Raw genomic sequence first — 24,991 nt, 5'->3', positions numbered from 1 at the left:
AAAGCATGCGTCAGGGTTGTATTCTTTCACCATACCTATTTAATCTGTATGCTGAACAAATAATCCGAGAAGCTGGACTACATGAAGAAGAACAGGGCATCAAGACTGGAGGAAGACTCATTAACAACCTGTGTTATGCAGATGACACAACCTTACTTGCTGGAAGTGAAGAGGACTTGAAGCACTTACTGATGAAGACCAAAGACCACAGCCTTCAGTATGGATTACACCTCAACATAAAGAAAACAAAAATCCTCACAACTGGACCAATGAGCAACATCATGATAAATGGAGAAAAGCCTGAAGTTGTCAAGGATTTCATTTTACTTGGATCCACAATCAACAGCCATGGAAGCAGCAGTCAAGAAATCAAAAGATGCATTGCATTGAGCAAATCTACTGCAAAGGACCTCTTTAAAGTATCAAAAAGCAAAGATGTCATCCTGAAGACTAAGGTGAGCCTGACCCAAGCCATGGTATTTTCAATGGCATCATATGCATGTGAAAGCTGGACAATGAATAAGGAAGACTGAAGAAGAGTTGACACCTTTGAATCGTGGTGTTGGCAAAGAATATTGAATATACCATGGACTGCCAAAAAAATGAACAAATCTGTCTTGGAAGACGTACAGCCAGAATGCTCCTTAGAGGCAAGAATGGCTAGACTGTGTCTTACATACTTTGGACATGTTTTCAGGAGGGATCAGTACCTGGAGAAGGACATCATGCTTGGCAGAGTACAGGGTCAGCAGAAAAGAGGAAGACCCTCAATGAGGTGGATTGACACAGTGGCTGTAACAATGAGCTCAAGCATAACAATGATTGTAAGGGTGGCACAGGACTGGGCAGTGTTTTGTTCTATTGTGCATAGGGTTGCTGTGAGTGGGAACCGACTTGATGGCAGCTAACAACAACATATAATTCAAAGACAGCCACCCAACTGGGTAACAGTTTCTTACTACAGCTATTATGTTTTCAGATCACTATCAAGGTAAATGTAGACGGTCAGAAACTGCAACTACAGTGAGTGATGAATTCCTAAAGTTGGGGAGAATCCATGTCCTCCAACTCCAGGTCTCCAACTTACCTGCCCTGAGCGGCCCACTGTTACCAAGGAACTGTTCTCTGCCTTGACAGGCACTCAGTGACCCAAGGGAGTCATTCTTCCCTGCAGGTCATATAAGTGGATATCAAACTAACGCTGATCAGACAGCACGGACCCACCTCGCACTGCGCAGGGGGTGTGCGAGGCAATCAAGATGGGATCCTGCCCTCAACTGAAAACAACCTACAGGCCTGCTTTTCAAGCCTGACCCCATCTTCTGTGTTTTTGATTCAACAGATAGTTGTTAGATGCCTGTACGCATGCTAACTGCCTCCATGACCAATGGCATTCAAACAACAGACTATACACATGTCCTCCTCTGCTGGGTCACACCTGACTCTCACTCCAGACTTGTGAAGGGTGGGCCAAAACAAAGAATGAGGGTCTAGTGACATGAAGGATCCCCTCCAAAGGCTGAGGCAGAGAGTCATCCAGTGGTGGCAGCAGCTTGTCCCCACGGACCATCCAGGGCCACGGAAGACCACAGCCACACACCATCATTCCTGATCGTGTGTCAGAGCCAGCACCTCCAGAGCCACTCCAGGCTCCTCACTTGCCTTCGAACAGTTCTAAACCAGCACTTACAGAGCTACATGAAGCATCAGGCTGTAGCATAGTGAGTGCCCCACCCCCCGTCTGAAATCGCGGCCTGGAGATTAGTCTCCAGCTAACACGTACTGAGCTGAATAAATACTTCTTGAATAAATAAATGAATGTTTTACTAAACAATAGCTCATATTCCCTCATGATACATTCACAACCAAGGGAATGGGGATAAAAACTAAGCACTCCTAGGTCTTTGGACGTAACTACTGACAAAGCCAGAATATACACATTCACGTGGAAGTTGGCTCAGTGTGTCTTAAAATCTCATAACACAAGTAGCTTCCAAAAGGTTGCAACATTCCTTGTGCGTTCATAAACAAGGCATACACACACAGAAGCACTACCGTATGTCACCATGACAGACAGAGAACAGACCAACGGACACAGGCAGGCAATGTCTGCAGATGTCACAACACACACGGGACGTCTCCGACGGCAGCCAATCCTGTCCAGTAAATCAGCTTTGCTTCAAACGGCAACATTCAAACTAAGTAAGATATTTCTCTTATTCAGTTTTGATTTTATTATTTTGTTTAATTACTAACAGCCTAGAAATATTATCTTCTAGGTTGTTCACCGTAAAAATACTGTATTTAACTTAACGTTTAAATAAACAAGTCTGGGAAGCCTAAAATTGTTTCTGTGCTTAAAGAGCCTTGTGAATTCTGAAACACAAACCAATTACAGCTACTCCTCACTTACGACTGTCTCATTGTCCAGCATTTCGCATTCACAACGACGGTAAAAAGTCTACTATCTGTTTTGAGCATTAACAATGTACACCTGGCAGTAATGAACACCGAGGTGGAGGTGAAAGTAACACTGGCTGTGATGGTTAAGGCTGTGTGTCAGCTTGGCTAGGTCATCATTCTCAGTGGTTTGGCAGTTATGTCACGATGTAATTTGGCAGGTACGTAATGATGTAATCATCCTCCATTTCTGCATAATGCTGATTTTCACATAACGATCTGGTCTTTGGAAACTAACCGTATCAGTAAGAGACGAGTGGGTATATAAACTTTAGAATATAATCTATTTGTAACTCAGATTCTTGAAAGTTTTATATAAAATTTGGTAGTTTTAGTCAAATTTCATAGTGAATTTCTGAGAGAAAATCTTAAGATCAAGTCCTTTACAAAGCTGCAGTATGCCCTTGACCTATAATTCAATGCTTAAAACAATACAAATCTCTTTCTATATTATTTCATGAAATACTTCCAGCACCTTTCTTCCACCTGTGATATAGGACCCCTAATTTAAGGGGCTCTCAGCAATCCACATAGATTGAGCTGTGGGCAGAATTCACTTTAACAAAGTACAGGCAAGGCACGTTCAAAGACAAGGGCTGAAATCACAATAAGACTAACTGGCTCATGGGCATGAGTTGTAATTTGAAAAAAAAAAAAAAAAAAATCAACATTATAATAGTCATCTGGAAAAACCAACAAATTAAGAAATAATACATACACACTTGTGCCTATGTATGCTTATCTACAGTTTTTACAGTCCAAACTACTGAAAGTGAAGCTTTATCACGGTTTCCCAGCTCGTGATGGGTAAGAACACCTCAGGTGGGAGAGCAAAGGGTCTGTGTGAGCCAGGTTTCACCAAGGGCGTGGAGCTGCTCATGACACTATCACAAACAGTGTGGGTATTTTCTCTCTTAAGATGGAGAAACACATCATCTTAAAGTCTTATTCTGTAGTTCTACAATGTGCTACAAACAACTAAAAACCACTCTTATTTTTATCTCACCTCGGTTTAATCAAAGCACAGGAAACGAGGATTACCAAAGTGAAAGCATGTAGCTCAGGCTTGTGATGACATTAAACTGTGATGGTGCTTTGGGCAAAAATAAAGATGACGTGTTGATTTTATAATGAACGTTTTTGCTTATCAGAGTTCAAGCACAACTCGATGTCCCACACTGATACTGTCAGCTTTACAAACACAGCCAGACACTCTGCTCAGCACTTTTAATGTATACTTTTTCATTTTTGGATGGCTGAAGACAGGGAGGGAAGGAGGGATAAAACAACAGAGGGACAGAGGGAGGGAGGGATGGATATATGGACGCACAGGTGCTTAAGTACATATACATATAAACAAACAAACCTGGAAATTTGATAAGGTTTATATCAAGCATGAATTCATTTGTACGGCAAAAAAACAGGCCTGTTTTATCATCACAGTATAGGTCTAAAAATCCTGAGCAATGAAGACATGAAGCCCTTCGGATGTGAAAGACATTCAAGCCCAAATCAACTGAGAAGGAGTCAGGGAAGCTTTTTTCTTCAAAGCGTGATTCTCTGCTTCGTATGAGATTGAATGGCATTAGGGATTAGCACAGGCCACGAAGGGCCAGGAGAAAAAGTCCTTTAACTCACATCAACATAACCCTTCTGTCTTAGTCATCTAGTGCTGCTATAACAGAAATACCACAAGTGGATGGCTTTAACAAAGAGAAATTTATTCTCTCACAGTTTAGGAGGCTAGATGTCTGAATTCAGAGCGAAAGCACCAGGGGAAGGCTTTCTCTTTCTGTTGGCTCTGGGGGAAGGTCCTTGTCATCAATCATCCTCTGGTCTAGGAGCTTCTCAGGCACAAGGACCCCAGGTTCAAAGGACACACTCTGCTCTTGGTACTACCTTCTTGGTGGTATGAGGTCCTCTCATCTCTGCCTGCTTCTCTCTTTTATATCTCTAAAGAGATTTTCTCAAGATACAACCTAATCTTGCAAACTGAGTCCTGCCTCATTAACATCATAAAGGTAGGATTTACAACACATAGGAAAATCACATCAGATCACAAAATGGTGGCCAATCACACGATACTGGGTATCATGGCCTAGTCAAATTGTCACACATTTTTGGGGGGACGCAAATCAATCCATAACACCTTCACATCCTAAAACCTTCCAATCTCAATCTTAAGAAGAACTCTAGACACCAATTGGTGGTTTCTGCAGACAAACTTACTGACCTTTGGTATTTGGTGCGTGGACACCAGGAGAAACCTGCAGTACGAGCACTACTCAAAGAATCTAATTGTAGATGGATCCTGGTGATTACAGTAACTCGCTTCCCGTAGGCACAGACAAACCTAAGGATCACAGAACTAACCAGCTACACGGAGTGCAAGAAAACATATTCCCCTTGGGCTTTCCTTAAAGAAAGGGGGAGGGGAGGGAGGAAGGAAAGAGCGAGAAAGGAAAGGGAAGGAAGAAACACTTCTGGGGTGTTTTCTTTGTCTAATCAAAACACCTATAACGACATCAATTAAAAATATCTATAGAAAAACAGCAGAGGAAGCAAATAACCCGAATACGAGATGGGAGATATCACAACAGGCTCAGCTGAAATTAAAAGATGCATGACAGAGTACTATGAAAGGTTGTACTCCAACAAATTTGAAAACAAAGAGGAAATGGACAAATTACTAGAAACACACTACCTACCTAAACTAACACAAACAGAGGCACAACAACTAAATAAACCTATACCAAAAAAAGACATTGAAAAAGTAAACAAAAAACTCCCCACAAAGAAAAGACCTGGCCCTGACGGCTTCACTGCAGAATTCTACCAAACTTCCAGAGAAGAGTTAACACCACTACTACTAAAGGTATTTCAGAGCATAGAAAAGGATGGAATACCACCAAACTCAGTCTATGAAGCCAGCATATCCCTGATGCCAAAACCAGGTAAAGACACCACAAAAAAAAGATTACAGACCTATATCCCTCATGAACTTAGATGCAAAAATCCTCAACAAAATTCTAGCCAATAGAATTCAACAACATATCAAAAAATAATTCACCGTGACCAAGTGGGATTCATACCAGGTAGGCAAGGTTGGTTCAATATTAGAAAAACCATTAATGTAATCCACCACATAAATAAAACAAAAGACAAGAACCACAGATTTTATCAATTGATCCAGAAAAGGCATTTGACAAAATTCAACACCCATTCATGATAAAAACTCTCAGCAAAATAGGAATAGAAGGAAAACGACTCAACATAATAAAGGGCATTTATACAAAGCCAACAGCCAACATCATCCTAAATGGAGAGAAACTGAAATCATTCCCATTGAGAATAGGAACCAGACAAGGATGCCCTTTATCACGACTCTTACTCAACATTGTGCTGGAGGTCCTAGCCAGAGCAATTAGGCTAGATAAAGAAATAAAGGGCATCCAAATTGGCAAAGAAGAAGTAAAAGTATCTCTCTTTGCAGATGACATGATCTTATACCCAGAAAACCCTAAAGAATCCTCAAGAAAACAACTGAAAGTAATAAACAAGTTCAGCAGAGTATCAGGATACAAGATAAACACACATAAATCAGTTGGATTCCTCTATACCAACAAAGAGAGCGACAAAGAGGAAATCACCAAATCAATGCCATTTACAGTAGCCTCCAAGAAGATAAAATACTTAGGAATAAATCTAACCAGAGATAGAAAAGATCTACACAAAGAAAACTACAAGACACTACTGCAAGAAACCAAGAGACCTACACAAGTGGAAAACCATACCTTGCTCATGGATAGGAAGAGTCAACATTGTAAAAATGTCTACTCTGCCCAAAGCCATCTATAGATACAATGCAATCTCGATTCAAATACCAATGACATTTTTTAATGAGATGGAGAAACAAATCACCAACTTCATATGGAAGGGAAAGAGGCCTTGGATAAGTAAAACATTACCAAAAAAGAAGAACAAAGTGGGAGGCCTCACACTACCTGACTTTAGAACATATGATACTGCCAGAGTAGTCAAAACAGCCTGGTACTGGTACAACAGACACATAGACCAATGGAACAGAATTGAGAATGCAGACATATATCTATTCACATATGAGCAGCTGATATTTGACAAAGGCCCAAAGTCTGTTAAATGGGGAAAAGACAGTCTCCTTAACAAACAGTGCTAGCATAACTGGGAATCTATCTGCAAAAAAAATGAAACAAGACCCATACCTCACACCACACACAAAAACCAACTCAAAATGGACCAAAGACCTAAATACAAAACCTTAGAAGATAAAGATCATGGAAGAAAAAATTGGGACAACATTAGGCGCCCCAATACATGGCACAAACTGTACAAAACATTACTAACACTGCAGAAGAGAAACCAGATGACTGGGAGCTCCTAAAAATCAAGCACCTATGCTCATCCAAAGACTTCAGCAAAAGAGTAAAAAGACTACCTACAGACTGGGAAAAAGTTTTTAGCTATGACATTTTATATGATACTGCAAAAACTCAACTGCAAAAAGACAAAAAACCCAATTAAAAAATGGGCAAAATATATGAACAGGCACTTCACTAAAGAACACATTCGGGGACCTAACAAGATACGTGAGGAAATGCCCACGATCGTTAGCCACTAGAGAAATGCAAATCAAAACTACAATGAGATTTCATCTCACTCCAACAAGGTTGGCATTAATCCAAAAACACAAAATAATAAATGTTGGAGAGGTTGTGGAAAGACTGGAACACTTATACACTGCTGGTGGGAGTGTAAAATGGTACAACCACTTTGGAATCGATTTGGTGCTTCCTTAAAAAGCTAGAAATAGAACTACCATACGATCCAGCAATCCAAGTCCTCGGAATATATCCTAGAGAAATAAGAGCCTTTACACGAACAGATATATGCACACCCATGTTCACTGCAGCACTGTTCACAATAGCAAAAAGTTGGAAGCAGCCAAGGTGCCCATCAACAGATGAATGGATAAATAAATTATGGTATTTTCACACAATGGAATACTACGCATCGATAAAGAACAGTCAGGAATCTGTGAAACATTTCATAACATGGAGGAACCTGGAAAGCATTATGCTGAGTGAAATTAGTCAGTTGCAAGAGGACAAATATTGTATAAGACCACTATTACAAGAACTTGAGAAATAGTTTAAACTGAGAAGAAAACATTCTTTTGTAGTTACAAGAGGAGGGAGGAATGGAGACTGGGAGGGGAGTATTCACTCATTAGATAGTAGATAAGAACTACTTTAGGTGAAGCGAAAGACAACACACAATACAGGCGAGGTCAGCACAACTGGACTAAACCAAAAGCAAAGAAGTTTCCTGAATAAACTGAATGCTCTGGAGGCCAGTGTAGCAGGGGTAGGGGTTTGGGGACCACAGTTTCAGGGGACATCTAAGTCAACTGGCATAATAAAATCTATTAAGAAAACATTCTGCATCCCACTTTGGAGAGTGACATCTCCGGTCTTAAAACACTAGCAAGCAGCTATCTAAGATGCAACAATTGGTCTCAATCCACATGGAGCAAAGGAAAATGAAGAACACCAAAGACAGAAGGTAAGTATGAGCCCAAGAGTCAGAATGGGCCACATAAACCAGAGACTTACATCAGCCTGAGACCAGAAGAACTAGATGGTGCCTGGCTACAACCGATGGCTGCCATGACAGGGAGCACAACAGAGAATCCCTGAAGGAGCAGGTGAGCAGTAGGATGCAGACCTCAGATTCTAGTAAAAAGACCAGACTTAATGTTCTGACTGAGACTGGAGGGACCCCGGAGGTCATGGTCCCCAGACCTTCTGTTAGCCCACGACAGGAACCATTCCTGAAGCAACTCTTCAAACAGGGATTGGACTGGACTATGAGCCAAAAAATGAGACTGGTGAGGAGTGGGCTTTTTAGATCAAGTAGACACAAGACTATGTGGGCAGCTTCTGTCTGGTGGCAAGATGTAAAGGCCGAGGGGGACAGAAGCTGGCTGAATGGACACGGAAATGGAGGGTGGAGAGAAGGAGTGTGCTGTCTCATTAGTGGGAGAGCAACTACGTATATAGCAAGGTGTATATAAGGTTTTGTATGAGAGACTAACTTGATTTGTATACTTCCACTTAAAGCACAATAAAACTATATACATAAAAAAATCTATAAATATTGTTTGAGTAGGAATCGACTTAAGGGCAATGGGTTTCTTTGGGAATATATTGTTTATCCTTCATGAATTTTCTCTGTGGATAAATTGAGCACTTAGAAGTAACCCCTCTAGATCACTATGAATGTTTAGCTGCCATCTGAAGTATCTGAGTTCTCTACGCGAAAGACTACATGAAACATAACTTCGGTTTATGTCTAGCATCAAAAAAAATTTTAAATAGATATAACAAAACATAGAAAAAGCAAACCAAAAACACAAATCAAAATCAAACGTCTGCTGTTATTCTTACTCATAAACATCTGACTGAAACACCCCAGACAGTAGCGGCTGCAGGACAGATGACACCTACAGGTTGTCAGGCGCAGGATACTCCTTCTACACGACCACCCAGTCACTCCACTCTAACCAGTCACCTCGCTCTGAGAAGTCTCTCACACACGAGGATGCTCTCTAAGTCCACACCATCACTCTGCTCTGATCAGTCACCTCGCTCTGAGAAGTCTCTCACATACGAGGATGCTCTCTAAGTCTACACCATCACTCCGCACTGACAAGTCTTTCTCACACACTTTAGGACACTATCTAAATCTGCACCATCACTCTGCTCTGACAAGTCTCTCACACACATGAGGACACTCTCCAAGCCCACACCATCACTCCGCACTGAGCAGTCTCTCACACACGTGAGGGCACCCTCTAAGCCCACACCATCACTCCGCACTGAGAAGTCTCTCACACACATGAGGGCGCCCTCTAAGCCCACACCATCACTCCACACTGACAAGTCTCTCACACACGTTGAGGGCACTCTCTAAGCCTACACTATCACCCACTCTGAGAAGTCTCTCACATATGTGAACACACTCTCTAGGCCTGCACCATCACTCTGCACTGAGAAGTGTCTCACACACGAGGGCACCCTCTAAGCCCACACCATCACTCCGCACTAAGAAGTCTCTCACACACATGAGGGCTCTCTCTAAGCCCACACCATCACTCCGCACTGAGAAGTCTCTCACACACATGAGGGCTCTCTCTAAGCCCACACCATCACTCCGCACTGAGAAGTCTCTCACACACATGAGGGCTCTCTCTAAGCCCACACCATCACTGCATACTGAGAAGTCTCTCACACACGTGAGGGCTCTAAGCCCACACCATCACTCCACACTGAGAAGTCTCTCACACACGAGGGCTCTCTCTAAGCCCACACCATCACTCCGCACTGAGAAGTCTCTCACACACATGAGGGCTCTCTCTAAGCCCACACCATCACTCCGCACTGAGAAGTCTCTCACACACGTGAGGGCACTCTCTAAGCCCACACCATCACTCCGCACTGAGAAGTCTCTCACACACGTGAGGGCTCTCTCTAAGCCCACACCATCACTCCGCACTGAGAAGTCTCTCACACACGTGAGGGCACTCTCTAAGCCCACACCATCACTCCGCACTGAGAAGTCTCTCACACACGTGAGGGCTCTCTCTAAGCCCACACCATCACTCCGCACTGAGAAGTCTCTCACACACATGAGGGCACTCTCTAAGCCCACACCATCACTGCACACTGAGAAGTCTCTCACACACATGAGGGCTCTCTCTAAGCCCACACCATCACTCCACACTGAGAAGTCTCTCACACACATGAGGGCTCTCTCTAAGCCCACACCATCACTCCGCACTGAGAAGTCTCTCACACACGTGAGGGCACCCTCTAAGCCCACACCATCACTCCGCACTGAGAAGTCTCTCACACACGTGAGGGCACCCTCTAAGCCCACACCAACACTCTGCACTGAGAAGTCTCTCACACACGAGGGCTCTCTCTAAGCCCACACCATCACTCCGCACTGAGAAGTCTCTCACACACGAGGGCTCTCTCTAAGCCCACACCATCACTCCGCACTGAGAAGTCTCTCACACACGTGAGGGCACCCTCTAAGCCCACACCATCACTCCGCACTGAGAAGTCTCTCACACACGTGAGGGCACCCTCTAAGCCCACACCAACACTCCGCACTGAGAAGTCTCTCACACACGAGGGCTCTCTCTAAGCCCACACCATCACTCCGCACTGAGAAGTCTCTCACACATGAGGGCTCTCTCTAAGCCCACACCATCACTCCGCACTGAGAAGTCTCTCACACACGAGGGCTCTCTCTAAGCCCACACCATCACTCCGCACTGAGAAGTCTCTCACACACGTGAGGGCTCTAAGCCCACACCATCACTGCACACTGAGAAGTCTCTCACACACATGAGGGCTCTCTCTAAGCCCACACCATCACTCCGCACTGAGAAGTCTCTCACACACATGAGGGCTCTAAGCCCACACCATCACTCCGCACTGAGAAGTCTCTCACACACGTGAGGGCTCTAAGCCCACACCATCACTCCGCACTGAGAAGTCTCTCACACACGTGAGGGCTCTCTCTAAGCCCACACCATCACTCCGCACTGAGAAGTCTCTCACACACGTGAGGGCTCTAAGCCCACACCATCACCTGCTCTGAGAAGTCTCTCACATACGTGAACACACTCTCTAGGCCCACACCGTCACTCTGCACTGAGAAGTCTCTCTCACACATGTGAGGGCGCTCTCTAAGCCTACATCATCACTACGCTCTGAGAAGTTTCTCTCACACGTGAGCTGTGTGCCTGGCTCACCTCATTTCGGGAAGGAAGGTTTTCTTATAGGCGTTCTCGATGTCCTGAAGGTAGGCAGAGGTGACCTTCATCTCATGTGGCTAAACAAAAGCAGAAAAATAAAACTGTGAAACATTCGGACTCTTTCCTCTCACTGTGCACATGTAAGATGATGAAAAAGGTCATGAGCACTGTTTTCTTAGAACAACTCAGGGACACTGGGGCGATACAAAAGGGCTTCAGAATCAGAACTACCCTAATGCCTAAGTGTGCCTGGGTAAGCCCAGGGCGTGACTTTTTTCACAGGCTCTGAGACATACACTTAGAATATGACCAGAAAGAACACCCTCATCCTTCCTGTTCCTAGCGTGTGCTGGGGCAGAAAATGAAGGATCGTGGATAGTGAGAAGGGGACTGGCTGGGCTCTCCCCACTCTGTGCTCTACATCACCCCTTCCCCTTTCTCTACCACCACCATCCATATCTCAATCACACATTCTCTTACCACCTCAAGTTTGCTAAGCCGATTTCATAAACTCCAACTATCAGTGGCAAGTGTCAACATTTTAAACTGTTTATGGCTCAGTAACACTAAAGGCTAGGGTTAGTACCGGTTTACCCTGTTTACTTTCTTCATGGCATTGAGCTCTCCTTCATACATTTCTTTTTATTTCCTTGCTTACTGTCTGTCACCCCCACTAGAACGTAGGCTCACAAAAGCAAACGCCGCGTCCACCCTGCTCACGGAAGTGCCCCCAGCACCACAGTACCCAGCAGAGTGGAGGCTCAACACCACCAGTGGGAGAAACAGTGGGAGGAGACAGGAGAGAGAAATGACTAGACCTACTATTTCATTTCACCACAGTACTTAGGAACTCGGCTGCTAACCAAAAGGTTGGCAATTCAAATCCAGCAGCCACTCCTTGGAAACCTGTGGGGTCACTATGAGTTGGAACTGATTCACCAGCAATGAGCTTTGTTTTCTTTCTTTTTTCCTATTATTCTGACTTACGAGATGATGAAAACATTCTAAGCCTGTGGTATGGTGATAGTTGCACAACTTGATAAATTTACTAAAAACCTCTGGGCTGTACACTTAAAATGGGTGACTCTCATGGAGTACAAGTTATACCTCAATAACAGCTTTAAGAAAAAAACGACTATTCAAAAAGCATTTACTAAAAATGCCTACAATAGTTCCAACGCTGAGAGCAGGCACTGCGAAAGCAAGCTCCAGGCAACTGCGTATTCTCATCTCACTGCTGAAAGAGCGGGTTACATTCTCCATGGAGCACTGAAATCGGAAGTGCTGCTTTCAAGTAAGGGCCTGCCTGGCAAATGGGCAGTCCTTGTTAACCTCCATGTCCTCCAAGATGCCTGGCAGTCACCTTGCATACGATAGGTATTTATTAGTGCTGTGAATGAAATCACCGCACATTTTAATAGGTGACAGGGCTACAAACCTCTATATGAGATAGGCTCCAAGTAAAACAAGATTAAATGCAGACTGATTACAAAAGGGCCTCCAACGTACTGTGAACCTACAACACAGAAACACAACTATCTCAGAAATCTGACCCACACACAATTAGATAAGAGATTCGGTTATCAACAATTTGGCCTGTTTTGTTCAAGTTTAGACATGTTTTCTGGACATTCACATCAATGATCTCCAAAGGCTGTGACAGCGAGGCCCTGAGATAGTCGCTGCGGACTGTGCTGAAGTAAGAGCCAAGAATGCACACCTACTGATGGCATACTGTCTCTCTGAAGATAAAAGGGCTCTTTTTCTTACTCAACAGTGGTAATTTGAGCTGATGACAGTATCTGTCTAAGATTTTACATGGCAAAATAAATTAAAAAAAGAAAAGGATAGCCCTAATTTGGACCTCCAATGTGTTTTGAAATAGTGTTATCCCAGGTAACAAAAGCACCACCTAGAGGACTCTGAACATGAGCTTTTGTTTTTCTCAACAAACGTCACTGTAACAAGCAAAGGTGTTCAAAATCATCTCACTGAGAGATAATTCAACATCCGGAACTTGCGGCTCCCTCCTCTTGCCACTAAGTGGAATGCCCAGAAAGCCCAAATCATGTATCACACTTGAGCGCAAACTCTTAATAAATGCAACAGACCAGCAGTAAGCAGGGATAGAGAGATGCCACCGATGAGTTTGGTGCTGAAGGAGGGGAAGGAAGTGAGTCCTGGGTGACCTTTCAGGAGCAGCAAAGGATAATGGGACTTTTCTGCTGGCCTTACAGCATCCATCACTCAGTTTACTGAACACCTGCGAGAATTCCAGCACGGAAGACGGGGCCTCAGGGACGAGCACGCAGGTCGCCCTGGGTTTCCATCAGTGTCAGAAAGATCACATTTGCCCCTGAAAAATAACGGAACTGGGAGTCCTCTTTCCAAATGAGAAGAGGGCATGAGGGCAGAGCTGGTCTTTGGTAATCTGTCCCCGCATCATGCCCTCCCAGCCAAGGGCCACGGGTGACTTCAAGATTTGGAGTTTCTAGGCCACCTGCTAAGTTTCGCCAAACCCCACAAAGACTCAGTGGTTTCTGTAGCAGTCACTGTTCTACTGCTGTAGAATCCACAAGCCGCAAAAAGGCAGAATGGCACAATCTGAGTGAAAAGGACGGAGTGGAGAACTGCAGGATGTAAGAAACCACTTTTGCTTTGTAGATAAATACCAAGACATGAAAGCTCCATTAGAGAATAAAAGCACAGACACAGAAGTAGCCCACACAGGTGGGCTCACTCAGCTGGGACCCCACGTGCAGTACCCAGGCCAGGTGCACCCTCGGTATTAGCACCCTAAAGTACACATGGCTTTTAAATGATGATCTGTGTTTAAAAATAACAAGGGCCCATAAACAGAAGGATGGGCTCTGATTTAAAAGCTGAGTTACATCTCCTTTCTTCTGAATGCGACGCTGGATCTCGGGGACGGGCACGTCAATGTAGATGACCACGTGAGGAGGCAGGTACTCGCTGGCAGTGATCTTCTTCACCTCTCTGTAGTGGTTCACACCTGACACGGAAAGAGGAGGGTCACTCCATCATTGAGACTCCCCACATGGGGTTTCTCTACTTTCAGCCCCAATGATCTAATTCTCTTCCACCTGCCACCTGTCAGGCTTCCAACGATGCTCCACGCAGGCTGCTGCCCCTACAGACAGCAGGGCGGCAGCCCGTGGGATGAAGGAAAGGGTTACCCCGCAAGGCTGCAACCGTGTAAGTGCAGGGACAGGAAGGAGACACTCTAATGACATAAAAACAACAAAGGAGAAACCAAACAGCTCCGCAAAATGAAACCTGAAGATAAACAGTTCATTGATTTGCTAGCTGGGCAGAGGCTAGGAGTCTCCTGGGGAGGCCATGGGTAGCTGAGGTTAATCTGTGTGTCCAAAGACCCAGGACTGGAAGGCCTCCTGTGTGTCCAAGGACCCAGAACTGGAGGGTCTCCTGTGGCAGTCCTTGGGTAGCACGGGTGAACTTGTGTGTCCAAGGATCTGGGACACCACTCTGATTTCACAGGTAGGTGTGCAAGGACAAACACACCTATTTTAGGGGAGGAAGAGATGGAAAAACCTAAGTTCTCTAAGGTGTTTTTTCTGTGGAAATGTACTAAGTGACGGCATTTCTTCATCTATCTGAGACATGCTGATGAATGCACACAGACTGCCAGGCAGTGTGTCTCCCTTGGACCCCTGGCAGTTACACGCCCTGCATGAGCGCCCCTGCAGACCACTCACACTGCTTCCGGATGTACCCCTGGTTATACATCGCCTCCAGGAAAACGAAGTCGCTGAATATGGAGCGCTCCAGCACAACGCCCTGTCCTGTGAAAAGAGGGAGACAGTAAAGAGCAGCAAGTAACACTACGGCGCTGGAAACCAGTCATCTCATTCGAACAGACAGAAGCCCAGCTATTTATAACTCCATTACCACACCAAATACATTCAAAAGAACACAGATGCACTTATAGGTGGGAAATCATTTTCTATAATTTTTGCTTTTTGCCAATGTAATGTTCTGCTCCATTCAATCGGCTACAACGAAAGCATCCAGTTTGTCTAAAAAGTGATATTTCAACCATATATTCCATACTCCAACAACCCCAACACGGTCACCCCCATCCCAGTCCCCCACAACTGCCTGGGTCAGATCACAGAGTCATCGTGACCCCACCTCCCCACACATCCCGCTCACAGACAAATCCCACTGGCTCTTTCTCCAGGCTGTACCTGGAATCCTGCCACCTCGCATGGCTTCCCGGTCGCCTCCTCCAGGCCTCCTCACCTCTGGACAAGGCGACAGCCAGTAAAAGCCCCCCTGCACCCGCCCTCGCCCCTCATCTACTCCCCGTAACGGGAGAGTGACATTTTCAAAACAGACCGTGTTGCACGACTACAAAGTCCTCCCAGTGGCTCCCTACCTCCTTCACAGGAAACCCAAAGGCCCTGTGTGCCCCAGGCCCTCCCGTCTCACCCGCCACTTCCCGGCCTCATCTTTTCTCAGCCCACTCGCTGTGTCCAGTGACAAGGCCTCCCAACAGTCACGAAGGCCACCGAGGGCCCACCCTGCTCAGAGCACCACAGCCAGGTGCTCCCCACCAGTCTCCCCGCAGCCACCTTCGCGCAGACCTCCTCAGGGCTTAACAGGTACCCCAAGATGAATGCACCCCAGACACCCTATTCTGTGGTTGCCCCAGCTCCATGGCTGCCTCACTGGCTCTCCAGTCTCTCTCACGCCCTCATTCCTATGGAGTTCTGACACATTTCACCTACATGTCTACATTGGCAGCACAAAAATGCCACACAATCCATTAATCTCACTCCATTACATGACGACAAAATAATACGAAGTTACTTCTAACTGGAAGCAACAGTAACACAGATCTCAGGGAATTTATAGCCTTACTGGAACAATGGAACCTGCACCACCATCAAACACATGAAGAAAGAGAAAGCTCTCCTTGGCGGCCATCTAGGATGCCAGGACAGGGTTCAAATGCAGAAGGTGCCCCAGCAGCTACTTCCCACTGATACTGAACCTGTGCTCAACAGGTGCTCCAAGGCGTCCGCGTACTGCAAGAGACGGCTGGTGTACAGCCAGGACTGCAGACGGTAGCTGTTGCCATCGTTGCTTTTCGGGTCATCATAAAATTTCTCCAAACTGCAGTTGCCGCTGAACTGTACGTCCAGTGGCTGCCCATCTCCTGTCGTACTGTCTGCATAATGTATTCCCGCTTCCGGAAAGTGCCTCAAACCTGAAGAGAGAGACCGTCAGACAAGATGGCACGTGGGTCCCTCACACCTGTAGAGTACAAGCAGGGACTAGCAGAAGAGCACAGAGAGGCTGGCAGTCAGCCAAATTTCCATCAGAACATCACTGCTGGTGCCGTTCACAGACCTGTGAGAGAGAGAAAGTGCAGACAGGGACGGGGACATGTCTGAACACACGTGTAGCATGCGCATGTGTGCTGAAGGCCCACAGGCAGCCAGTTCCACTGCATCCTTGTAGGAGTTTCTTGCCGAGGAGAGCTTCCCATAACCCAGGGAGGCCCCTTCCACACAAGTGGGAGGAACTGCCTGTCAAACACTACAGAGCGCACCACAAACACCTGTACCACGAGGTAGGAGATGGGTTCCAGCTCCAGCTTTGCTACTAGCCAGCTGTGTGGCAACAGCTTCTAACCCATCTGTAAAATGAGCAACATGCTTGATTAAGTAGAGGGTCAGCGAAAAAGAGGAAGACGCTCAACGAAATGGACTGACACAGTGGCTGCAACAATGGGCTCAACCGTGACAATGATTGTGAGGATGGCGCAGGACCAGGCAGTGTTTTGTTCTATTGTACATGGGGTTGCTATGAGTTAGAACTCACTTGACAGCACCTAACAAAAACAACACCATCAAAATAAGCAATAATAGCAGCCCTGTCTATTTTAGGAAGGAGCTCTGGTGGCACCGGTTAAGTGTTCAGCTACTAACCAAAAGGTCGGTGGTTCGAACCCACCAGCCACTCCACAGGAGGAAGTTATGGCAGTCTGCTCTCGTAAAGATTACAGCCTTGGAAACCCTGTGGGGCACTTCTGCTCTGTCCCACAGGGTTGCTTTGAGCTGCAGTCAACTCAGCACCAGTAGGCTTGGGGTCTGTTCCATTTAGAGTTCACATCAGGCAGCCCATGGGAAAGCACGCCGCTCAGGCTGTCAAGATCAAACTCCAGTTCAGGAAGACAACCAGCATGGTTTTTATGTTTTAACTTCTAAATCTGAAAGGTTAGAAACAGCTTTTCCAATAAATACTTCAAACATTTTCAATACCCACCTTTGGGGCAATTCCACCTAATTAATATCAAATCAATATAAAACCGCAACAAGCAACCACACAGCAGTGAAAAGGCAGTCATTCTGCATGAGTGAGCTCACACCTACCTAGTCTCTCTGCTATTTCTTTTGCAAGCTTGCTTTTCCCAGAACAGATATTGCCATCCACGGTCACCAGTTTGCTATGCTCTGTCAGCTTCCTGCTTGTCTTATCGCCAAGTATGAACGCCAAAGGGCCAAACTGCAGCCTGCACCGTGCACCTGTATGAATTCCTCCCTGAAAAACATGACAGCAAGCAACAGCACAACGTGAGCACTGGGTCCCAGGTAGTGGTAGCAAGTGTTAGCTGACAGTACTAAACAACCCCTGGTGAGAAAAACACTAACACAGTATTGTTGTTAGGTGCCATCAGGTCGATGCCCACTCAGCACAGCCCTACGTACAGCAGGACGAAACACTGCCGGGTCCTGCGCCATCCTCACAATCGCTGTAATGCTTGAAACCATCGTTGCAGCCACTGCGTCAATCCATATCATTGGGGGTTTCTCTCTTTCGCTGACCCTCTACTTAAGGATCATGTCCTTCTCCAGGAACTGGTCCCTCCTGATAACATGTCCTAAGTAAGTGAGACAAAGTGTCACCATGCTTGCTTCTAAGGAGCACTCTAGCTATACTTCTTCCAAGACAGATTTGTTCATTCTTACAGCAGTCCATGGTATATTCAATATTCTTTACCAACACCATAATTCAAAGGTAGCAATTCTTTTTCAGTCTTCCTTATTCACATCCAGCTTTCGCATGCATAGGAGGTGACTGAAAATACCATGGCTTGGGTCAGGTGCACCTTAGTCCCTGTGATCCTTAAGACAGTGTGTCGACTTGGCTGGACCATGATTCTCAGTGGTTTGGTAGTTATGATGTAGTATGGCAGTCATAGAACAATATAATCACCTCCACGATGAGATATGGAAACCCTGGTGGCGTAGTAGTTAAGAGCTATGGATGCTAACCAAAAGGCTGGCAGTTCAAATCCACCACCCGGTGTTTCTTCAAAACTGTATGGGCCAGTTCTACTCTGTCCTGTCAGGTCGCTATAAGTCAGCATCAACTCGACAGTGACGTATTTTTTTTTATGATGAGATCTGACACAATGGGATCACCTCCATGATGGGCTCTGCTGTGAGTAGACAATCAGCTGAAAGGCAGTTTCCGTGGGGGTGTGGTCTGCATCCAATATTGGTGGATTTTCTGGCAAGGCTCGTGGGCTTTTGCTGGCTCTGGATCCTGGAGCTGGCTCCTGTTCATCTGACCTCCAGTTCTTGGAAGCTGAGCTAGCAGTCTGACTGCTGATCTCGGGATTCCTCAGGCTTCAAGGGCTGGATCTTGAGTTTGCTAGCTCCTGCAACTACATGAGTCAAGAGAAGCCTCCAGCCTGACCCAGGGAGTTGGGACTTTCCAGCCTCTACAACATCTGCGGGGGTCACTTCCTTGATATAAACCTTTCTCGCTCATTCTCTCTGCAGACATGTAGACAGATACAGATATTTTACCAGTTTTGCTTCTCCAGAGAATACCAGCCTACGACAGTCCACAAATTGAAATTTTTTTCTTTTTAACACTTTAAAAAGGTCTTTTGCAGCAGATTTGCCAAATGCAATGCATCTTTTGATTTCTTGACTGCTGCTCCCATGAGTGTTGATTACAGATCCAAGTAAAATGAAATCCTTGACAATTTCAATATTTTCTCCATTTATCACGATGTTGCTTATTTGTCGTTGTTAGGATCTTTGCTTTATGTTGAGATGTAATCCATACCGAAGGCTGTGGTCTTTGATCTTCATTAGGAAGTGCTCCAAGCACTCTTCACTTTCAGCAAGCAAGGTTGTGTCATCTGCATAACACAGGTTGTTAACGAGTCTTCCTCCAACCTGATGCCCCGGTCTTCTTCATATAATCCCGCTCCTTGGATTATTTACTCAGCATACAGATTGAGAAAGTATGGTGAAAGGATACAACCCTGACACACACTTTTCCTGATTTTAAACCACGCAGTATCCCTTTGCTATGTTCAAATGACTGCCTCTTGGTCTATGTACAGGTTCCTCATGAGCACAATTAATTGTTCTGAAATTCCCATTCTTCGCAATGTTATCCATAATTTGTTATGATCCACATAGCTGAATGCCTTTGCATAGTCAATAAAACACAGGTAACCATCTTTCTGGTATTCTCTGCTTTCAGCCAGCATCCATCAGACATCAGCATCGTATCCCTTGTCCGATGTCCTCTTCTAAATCTGGCCTGAGCTCCTGGCAGTTCCCTGTAGATATACTGCTGCAGCTGCTTTTGAATGATCTTTGGCAAAATTTTACTTACGTGTGATATTAACATATTTATGCTAGCATATGTCTACCATGCTGAAAATCAAACAAAACTGGATGAATGAAGGAAAGGAAGACAGGGAGAAAGGAGGTGGAGAGAGGGAGGAAGGGAATAAAAAGTGTTTCTCTACATCAGGGCTCCGTCCTGAGCTCGACTTAGCTCTCCCACTGACAATTAAACAGCTCCATTTAGATGTCCTGAAGGTACCTGAAGGTTGACAGATCCAAATCTGAAATTTAACACCTATTACGCCAACCCCCAAATCTGCTCTCCCTCACATGCTTCCAGTCCACTATCTACCAAGCAAAACAGAGCAAGTAAGAGTCACCTTTGATATCTTCCTCCTTCTCTCAACTCCACAATTGCTGACAAAATCCCACTGATGCTGAGTCTTCGACATCCCAAGCACAGCATCCCCCTCCCCCTGCACTGAGTCTGCAGTCTTGTCTAAAGTGAAAAACTGCCTCATGGCCTGCCTCCAGCCTCCCCAACAGACGCTCCACAACAACCTTCCCAAAACACATCTCAGCATGCCGTTCCTGAGAATCCATAAATAGTTAGAAAAGAAAAAACACAATCAAAAGGCAAACAATTGAGAAAAGTCTTTTCAATATACGATGAAATAACCTTTATGTATACACAGGTCTTACAGAGCAATAACAAAAACAGTAAGAAACGCGCAACTGTCTTAGTTATCCAGTGCCGCTATAACAGAAATACCACAAGTGGATGACTTTAACAAACAAATTTATTTTCTCAAAATTTAGTAGGCTAGACGTCCGAATTCACAGTGCTGGCTCTAGGGGAAGGCTTTCTTTCTCCGTCACCTCTGGAGGAAAGTCCTTGTGTCTTCTGAGCTACCGCTTCTGGACATCTTCATGTGGTTTCGCATCTCTCTTCCCCCGTCTCTGCTTCCTAGTTTGCTTGTTTAATCTCTTTTATACCTCAAAAGAGATTGACTCCAGATACACCCTACAACAATTCTGCCTCATTAACATAATAAAGGCAACCCATTCCCAAACAAGATTACAACCACAGGCACAGAGCTTAGGATTTACAACACATGTTTTGGGGAGGACACAATTCAATCCAAACAGCAACTTATTTAAAAAGTATTAAAAACAGCCAATAGCCATATGAAAAATGTACAACCTTGCTACAAAGAAAAAAAAAAAAATGACTACTAACAAGGAGTGCTGCTAACCAAATGGTCTGCGTGTTGAACCAGCTGCTCCTCAGGAGAAAGATGTGGCAGTCTGCTTCCGTAAGGATTTATGGCCTTGGGAACCCTATGGGGCAGTTCTCTGTCCTACAGGGTCGAGTTTGGCTTTTTTCTTTTTTTTTTTTTTAACAAAGAGCAAACACTTCTGTATCAAACTGGGAGAGATTTTATGTTTTTTAACAATAATGGGCAGAGTTGGGACTGGACAATAAGTTCCCTCATAAATTGCTAATTATGATGTAAGCCTAGAGGATCCTGGGATACTCAGTCAGGAATCTACAGAATACATATGGATCTATGCAAAGATTTAAGGGAGCCCAACTTTTTTTTTTTTTTAACTGGCACAGTGGGAAACCCTGGTGGTGTAGTGGTTAAGTGCTACGGCTACTAACCAAAAGATTGGCAGTTTGAATCCACCAGGCGCTCCTTGGAAACTCTATAGGGCAGTTCTACTCTGTGTTATAGGGTTGCTATGAGTCGGAATCTATTTGACGGCAGTGGGTTTAGCGGCACAGTGGTTAAGAGTTCAGGCTGCTAACCAAAAAGTCAGCAGTTCAAATCCACCAGCCGCTCATTGGAAGCCCTGAGGCAGTTCTACTCTGTCCTGTAGGGTTGCTACGAGTCAGAATTAACTCGACAGCAACGGGTTTGGGTTTTTTGGATGCAAAAATTTACCTACAAGGATGCTGAATGAAATGTGGTTTATGCATCAAAAATGTAAACAGAAACCCTTCATGTTCAATATCAGAGCAGTAATTTTAAAAAATAAAGGTATATTATGGAACACTCAAACCAGCTGCCATTGAGTCAACTCTGATTCATGGTGACCCCAAAAGTGTCAGAGTAGAACTATGCCCCAAAGGGTTTTCAATGGTTGATTTTTCGGAAATAGATTGCCAGGGTTTTCTTCCAAGGCACCTTTGGGTGGACTGGAATGAAGGCAGCCAAACGGGTTAATCATATGCACCACCCAGGGACTCTGCGGAATACTAACCACCCACTAAAAAGAATATAGGGTATTAAAGAGATTTGGCCACTGTTCTCTTTCTCCTTAAAATACTGTCTCCTTAAAATATTTGTTGCCGTTCAGGCACCTCTTCTCTGGTTCATGGCGACCCCATGTATGCATAGTAGAACTGCTCCACAGGATTTTCAAGGTTGTGACCTTTCGGAAGCTGATCGGACATTTTAATGAGAATGTGACTCTTCTGTTCTCTATCCTTGGCTGATCAAAATCCTTAGCACAGAGGTCAAGTTCCTTTACCATTTGGTATCAATATGGCTCCAGCCACAAGCCAAGAAGCTAAGACACAGCCACACTCAGCAAGAAAGACTTTTCCAAATGTTTCCAGCGACAGTGCTTTTGTTTCTTTTGTTCCTTTCACGTGAAGTATCATCCCAGCATTCTCTGCCACAGGTACTCCTCCTAATTCCTCCAAATGGAACCCAAATGCGTTCTCTTCTGTTTTTGCACAGTATTGAACTCCAACTTCTAGCAGGGACTGACCCTCAATTGGCGCTTAATAGAAATGCTACAAGAACCAACCACTGCATGAGAGCAATGCCCCCAGCCTCTTCTGGGTTCATGCCACATCTGCTCGGACGTCTAGAGCAACAACTGCACTGGGGTACAGCATCTCCAAGCTGGTCTCCCCAACGAGGGCAGACAGGTGACCAATCCACCCCCGATCCCCAGCGCTCTGCTTGGAGCTGAGAGTAAACGGCCTGAAGCTCGCGGCCCCTCTCGGGACCCGGCAGCACCCGCCCGGAGCCCCGAGGAGAAAAGGAAGGGCCGCGCCGAGGAAGGTCTGGCCAGGACCCCGGCCCGCCGCCCCCGCTGCCGCCCCTCACCATGCGCGGGGCGCCCGCCGCGAGGCCGCGCGCCGACACGGACACGGGCGCCAGTCTCAGGAGCCTCAAGGCCATGGCGAGGCGGTAGGCACAGGATCAAGGGCCAGAGAGGACGCGGGCGCGGCGGGGTCCTCTCCTGCTGACGGCGCGCTCTCGTGACGTCACCGGGGGTGCCCGCGCGGCGCCTGTCGGGAACCCTCTGGGCGGTGCGGCGGGCTGCGGGCAGGAAGAAGGGGCGAGGAGCGGGGCCACTCTTCAGGCCCGTGTCCCCGCCCGGGGTCACCCTTCCCGGTCCCATCTCCCGCCCCCGGGGTCGTCCTCCTAAGTCCCGTCTCCGCTCCGGAGGTCAACCTCCCAGCTCCCGCCTCTCCGCCCGGGGGCCGCCCCCCCAGCTTCCACCTCCCCGCCCGGAGGCCGCCCCCCCAGCTCCCACCTCCCCGCCCGGAGGCCGCCCCCAGGGTCGTCCTCCTAAGTCCTGTCTCGGCTCCGGAGGTCAACCTCCCGGGCCCCGCCTCCCCGCCTGGGGGCCGCCCCCCCAGCTCCCGCCTCCCCGCCCGGAGATCAACCGCCCAGCTCCCGCCTCCCCGCCCGGAGGCCACCCACCCAGCTCCTGCCTCCCCGCCCGGGGTCACCCTTCCCGGTTCCATCTCCCGCCCCGGGGGTCGTCCTAAGTCCCGTCTCCGCTCCGGAGGTCAACCTCTCAGCTCCCGCCTCCCCGCCCGGGGGCCACGCCCCTACCTCCCGCCTCCCCGCCCGGGGGCCGACCCCCAGCTCCCACCTCCCCCCTGGGGCCGCCCGCCCAGTTTCCACCTCCCCGCCCGGAGCACAACCTCCCAGTTCCCACCTCCCCGCCCGGAGGCCACCTCCTCACCTCCCGCCTCCCCGCCCGGGGGCCGCCCCCCCAGCTCCCACCTCCCCGACCGGAGGTAATCTCCCAGCTCCCGCTTCCCTGCCCGGGGTCGACACCCAGGTTCCATCTCCCTGTCTCTGGGTCACCCTCCCAGGTTCCACCTCCCTGCTGGGGGTCGTCCTCCCAGGTGCCACCTGCGTGCCCCGGGTCGCCGTCCCAGGTCTCTTCTCCCTGTCTTGGGGTCACCACCTGCTCAAGATTTCTGAGCCTCATTGCGGTATGCCGGCCAGTAGTTAGAACAGGAAGGGGGCGCAGAAGACCTTACAGATGTGGGCACGGCCTGATGTGCAGGGGAATAGGAAAGATTTCCAAGGTTCATCTTTACCAATGACCAGAGAATCCACAAACCTTTGCAAGTAGATAAGTTTTGTCTACCTTGCCCTAAGAATCCTCATGGAAATGCAAAATATTACTAAAACTAAATAACATTTTAAAAAACTTTAAAAAGCATGGTATAGTATTCAGTATGGGATATGAAAACTGGGCAAACCTTTTCCAGAGTCTCGGCTCTCAGCTCCTCCAAGGTTAGCACTAAACCTGTTGCCATCAAGTCGATTCCATCTCACGGCGACCCTATAGGACAGAGCAGAACTGCCCCATAGGGTTTCTGAGGCTGTAATCTTTACCAAAAGTCTCCCACGGAGCAGCTAGTGGGTTCAAACTGCCTGACTTTCAGTTAGCAGCTGAGCACTTAACAACTGAACCACCAGGGCTCCTTAAGGTTAGCACTTGGGGTACTTTACTATGACATTTCTCTCGTGCAACATTTGCCATTTTAAAAGGTCTTCAGAATGCTCATTTCTCCAGGGTATTTTTCCACTTAAATTTTCTTGCATTTAACTTTCACTTGGCTTTCAAGTTTTCAGAATTGTGGACATATAAACAAAATGGAAATGCAGTTGTAAAAACTACATAAGTCCTTTTCAATCGTCTCAAACTTTAATTGTGTATGAGAAGTCCTGCTCTCAGAAGTGGAGATTCCTGC

General features: G+C 46.5%; 1 protein-coding gene across 1 annotated transcript in view; it reads right to left on the bottom strand.

Annotated features, from left to right (window-relative positions):
- NDUFA10 (NADH:ubiquinone oxidoreductase subunit A10) overlaps positions 1 to 23,228 on the bottom strand; it is a 62,554-nt gene extending 39,326 nt beyond the window's left edge. The window contains exons 1-6 of the mRNA XM_064286419.1: positions 23,097 to 23,228; positions 17,749 to 17,917; positions 16,365 to 16,580; positions 15,064 to 15,150; positions 14,218 to 14,339; positions 11,324 to 11,403 (exon numbers count right to left, since the gene is read on the bottom strand). Of these exons, the coding sequence (XP_064142489.1) occupies positions 11,324 to 11,403; positions 14,218 to 14,339; positions 15,064 to 15,150; positions 16,365 to 16,580; positions 17,749 to 17,917; positions 23,097 to 23,171 (749 nt within the window). The 5' untranslated portion in view covers positions 23,172 to 23,228. The remainder of the gene's footprint in view (positions 1 to 11,323; positions 11,404 to 14,217; positions 14,340 to 15,063; positions 15,151 to 16,364; positions 16,581 to 17,748; positions 17,918 to 23,096) is intronic.
- Between the last annotated feature and the right edge of the window lie 1,763 nt (positions 23,229 to 24,991).

The sequence above is a fragment of the Loxodonta africana genome, chromosome 6, assembly GCF_030014295.1.
Source record: "Loxodonta africana isolate mLoxAfr1 chromosome 6, mLoxAfr1.hap2, whole genome shotgun sequence".
Classification (NCBI taxonomy): domain Eukaryota; kingdom Metazoa; phylum Chordata; class Mammalia; order Proboscidea; family Elephantidae; genus Loxodonta; species Loxodonta africana.
The sequence above is the reverse complement of the archived record's forward strand: the minus strand, read 5'-3'. Positions and strand labels throughout refer to the sequence as shown.